Source organism: Alexandromys fortis, unplaced genomic scaffold, assembly GCF_014885135.2.
Source record: "Alexandromys fortis isolate MF-2015 unplaced genomic scaffold, M_Fortis_MF-2015_v1.1 scaffold_409, whole genome shotgun sequence".
Classification (NCBI taxonomy): Eukaryota; Metazoa; Chordata; class Mammalia; order Rodentia; family Cricetidae; genus Alexandromys; species Alexandromys fortis.
The window spans coordinates 475,736-479,918 of NW_026068317.1; the positions used below are offsets into that span (position 1 = coordinate 475,736).

Here is a 4,183-nt window from a genome sequence, read left to right on the forward strand (position 1 = left end):
TGAAGAGGCAAGCAGGCCTTCTTTTCGTCCCATCCGGCTCCCGTATGGTTAGCTTTACACCCAAAATAACAGCACACAAGTTGTATTCATTTAAACATTGCCTGGCCCATTATATCTAACCTCTTACTGTCTAACTCTTACATCTTGATTAACCCATTTCTATTAATGTGAGCACTATGAGGTGGTGGCTTACCGGGAAGATTCTAACCTACATACATCTTGGGCCAGAGCTTCATGGCGACTGCCTGCCTCACTTCCCTTCTTCCCATCATTCTGTTCTGTCTTCCCTGCCTACCTATGTTCTGACCTATCAGGCCAAGCAGTTTTCTTTATTAATTAACCAATGAAAGCAACTGATAGACAGATGACCTTCCTACATCAAGTCACACTAGAGAAAAGTTGGGCATTTGGACAAGACACAGTTCTAAATAAGTTCAGGCAGAGTGCCTTCCAAGGGAATCCACCATGTTGCCAAGTTTGGAGAGACCTGACAGGTTATGGTAGACTGAAAGTTCCAACCAGCAAGGCCTCCCACCATGTATCCAGGTTTGTTATATAAAACATGTGTCCCAAAGATTGATGTATGTATATTTGGAATTGTTATTGGTGAATCATTTAAGATTTGTTCAGATTCTAATTTAATAGTTATCAATGAAGTTGTGTCAGCTTTTTTTTTTTTTTACTCCCATTCCCTTGATAGATTTGTTTTCATCATTTGAAACTCAGGGCAACTTGTATTATTACCACTTAGATGTGTTTATTGGAGAAAACAGATAGTTGGATATAGTTTTTTTAACCTAGTTCAACAATATGTATATATTTTTGTGAATTGTGGTCACACATGATTATTAATGAATTTCTGTCATATTGTTACAATTTCTTGATGCGTTAGATTTTTCTTAGTTTAGTTTCTTTTACCGCTACTTCTAAATTGTATTGGAGTTTCTGACTTAACGGCATTGGTCATACTAATATCTCTTTTCCTGATAATCATAATTCATCTACTCCTCTAATGACATTAACATCTTGTCTTTGCTCTCACAATTGAGATGACCTTTCTTTTTTATATGTGCATAGTATTTTTATAGTGCATGGGTATGTGGGTAGGTGTGGAATGAGTGTTTTGTATGTATGAGAGACAGAGAGATAAAAATAGAAAGACTGGAGAAGAAAAGATAGCAGGAAAAAGAAGGAGAAATGGAGAAGATGAACAAATATGGTCAAAATAAATGACATACTGGGATATCATTGCTTTTAAGAAAATTGTATACAATGAATTTATACTAAAAAAGATTTTTAAGGGGTAGCAAGATGACTCATATGCCAAATATGCTAGAAACCAATCTTGCTGTCAAATATAATTTTATTCTCCAGAACCCAAATTACAAAGGATCAATCAAGTCCAACCTGTTCTGACCTCCAACACTAGGCAATGTGCACCTAGAAATATGCACACACTTGCACACAACACACAAATGTACACTCACATTGACACAGAAAATCTTAATCTACTAAAATGTAATAAAAGTAAAAGAAAAAAAACAAAAAAAATAGACACCAATAAGGAAATATGAAAACCTTCTGGAATCTGGAAAAGTAGGAAACACACTTTCTTATACCTTATGAAGCAAAATACAGATTTTCATCATCATCACTTTAGTCCAAAGAGTCTTATGATAGATGCCAGAACTCCAGAAGTATAGAAAAATAATTCCTTTATAGTCAAGCAACAGAGTTTGCAGTATTGGGTTACAGACAGAATAGAAAGATAATACTGTGTTCTCTTCTGCATTTTCATATACAGTTTTTTTTTGTACCAAAAGATGTTAGGGACACTGAATCCATTATATCTCTCTCATCTCTGAAAACATTTTGATCATAGCTTCAGTCTCACTTGCTCTCAGGCAGAATGGGGAAGTGTACAGGCCCAGGGCTGAGCATGATGCAGGCAACTAGTGAGGCTCACAGAGGAAGTTTTTGTTTGAGGTTGAAGCACTGTGGGAAGAGAGTCGAGAGACTGCTGACAGTAATAATCTGCCAAATCTTCAGCCTGGACACTGCTGATAGTGAGAGTAAAATCTGTCTCAGATCCACTGCCTATGAAGCGATCAGGGACCCCTGTGTGCCGAGTTGATGCCCAGTAGATTAGCAGTTTAGGAACCTGCCCTGGTTTCTGCTGGTACCAGTTCAAATAGTTCTTCTTGTCTTTACCATATAAAAGACTCTGACTGGACTTGCACCTGATGGTGACCTTCTCTCCTGCTGACACAGCCATGGAGGATGGAGACTGGGTCATTATTATATCAGCACAGGCACCTGCAATAAAGAATACAAAATGAAGATTCATAATATGCAAACACAGAATTTAGTGATTGATGAAATTTATTATTTTATAATCTTGCAATGTCACATTGTCATTGTATATCTTATACAATACTGTAAGAAATATTATGTCCTAGCACACACTGTAAATTTCTTATATACAAAGAAGTGTCTCTAAAACAACTATAACACTGTTAAACTTCTCACCAGACATGCAGAACAGCAGGGACAAGAGGATCTGTGTCTGTGACTCCATTTTGCTCCCCCTGCCTATCTGATGCAGCTCAGTTCATGCTGTAAAATCTGGTTTATAAATTTTGAGCAGCTGGGCTGGCCTGGAGGGGCCCATGCAAAGCAGTCAGCAAATATATAAGGGCAGCATTGTGAGTCTGATGACAATCAACAGGCAAACATAACACCACAGGCAGCATGAATGATCACTGTAAGATATCAGTTTATAGCTCTCAATCAGAAATCTATTAGTTCTTTTAATAACAACTTTGTGTTAAGATACCAATGGTAAGATGAACTTTAGTCATCTGTGGACATACTTCTTCAAGACATATTAAACCAGTTTGCTTTTGCAGAAATGTAGGGAAAGCTATATCAGATTAACAGTATTAGGGAAATAGTGAAATATGTTCAAAAACTCACAAGAGCAAAAGAAACTTATAGTACGAAAATATGAAACAAAAGAAAAGAAGAGTAGATGGAAGATAAAATGAAAAGCTTGAGACAGAGAGAAAGAGAGAGAGAGAGAATTGAATCTAAAAGAGTTTATTATCAATCATGTGTAAAATCACTCATGCTGAGTGAACATTGGGATCCAGGTTACATACTTAAAAAAACAGAAATACAAAGAGAAGACCAGAATTCACTGTGGAAATTCTGCATAACATAAATTTAAAATTGTGATGAGAGACACTTTAAACTCAAAGCAAAGGTAAACCCAGCAGGAATAAAGAACTATCATTCCCACAACATAGGGAAACTGAAGCAGGACTCTAAATTTGGAAAGATGGATTTCTTCAAGTAGTCATGGCTGTAAAACAATACTGCCAAGAGTATTTATTTCAGAAAATCATGTTATAGAATAATCTAGAAGTCACCAAAACTGAAAGTGAGTAAAAATTGTCCCACTGATATAGTGAACATCTAAAAATCTCTCCAGAAGGAGCTTCAGTCATTCTCTATCAAGTAATAATTTTCTTGACACCAATAGACCACAACATCAGAGATTGTTTTGATCCTAAGGAAAAAAATGTATGAATATGAATGAAAATCAGAAGCAATAATAGAAATCACAGAATCTGCCTGGACTTCAGTTTATTGAACTCTGAAAGTATATACAAGAATGAAATATGAAGGTCTGCCGGCCTCTGTCTTCCAAGTGTTGAGATTAAAGGTGTGTGACACAACACCCAACTACTCTTTTTTTTTTTTACAGAATTTTAGACGTTTTTCTTTTCTCTCCCAAGCCTGCATATTTTTTAACACACTGTAAAACATGTATATGTTTTCTTCAACTTTGAAACTTTCTTTTACTGAATTCACCTCTCTTTTTCTGACCATGTGAGTCTTTTTTATATTTATTTATTATTTTCATTATTTATTAAAAATTTACACCTCCTCCTCTCATTTTTATCCCCCTCCCCCCATTCCTCTTTCCCCTTCCTCTCCAGTCCTAAGAGAAGTCAGGGTACCCTGCCTTGTGGTAAGTCCAAGGCACTCCTCCATTCATCCAGGTCTTGGAAGGTGAGCATCCAAACAGTCTAGGCTCCCCAAAAGCCAGTACATGAAGTAGAATCAAATCCTAGTGCCATTAAAATTGGCTTCTCAGTCAGCCCTCATTGTCAGCCAC

General features: G+C 36.6%; 1 gene segment (V, D, J or C); it reads right to left on the reverse strand.

The window, feature by feature from the left end:
* Positions 1-1,900: 1,900 nt before the first annotated feature.
* LOC126495121 (immunoglobulin kappa variable 4-1-like) lies at positions 1,901-2,587 on the reverse strand. The segment is given in 2 exon segments: positions 1,901-2,316; positions 2,530-2,587. Coding segments are annotated over 2 exon segments (465 nt in total).
* Positions 2,588-4,183: the final 1,596 nt, after the last annotated feature.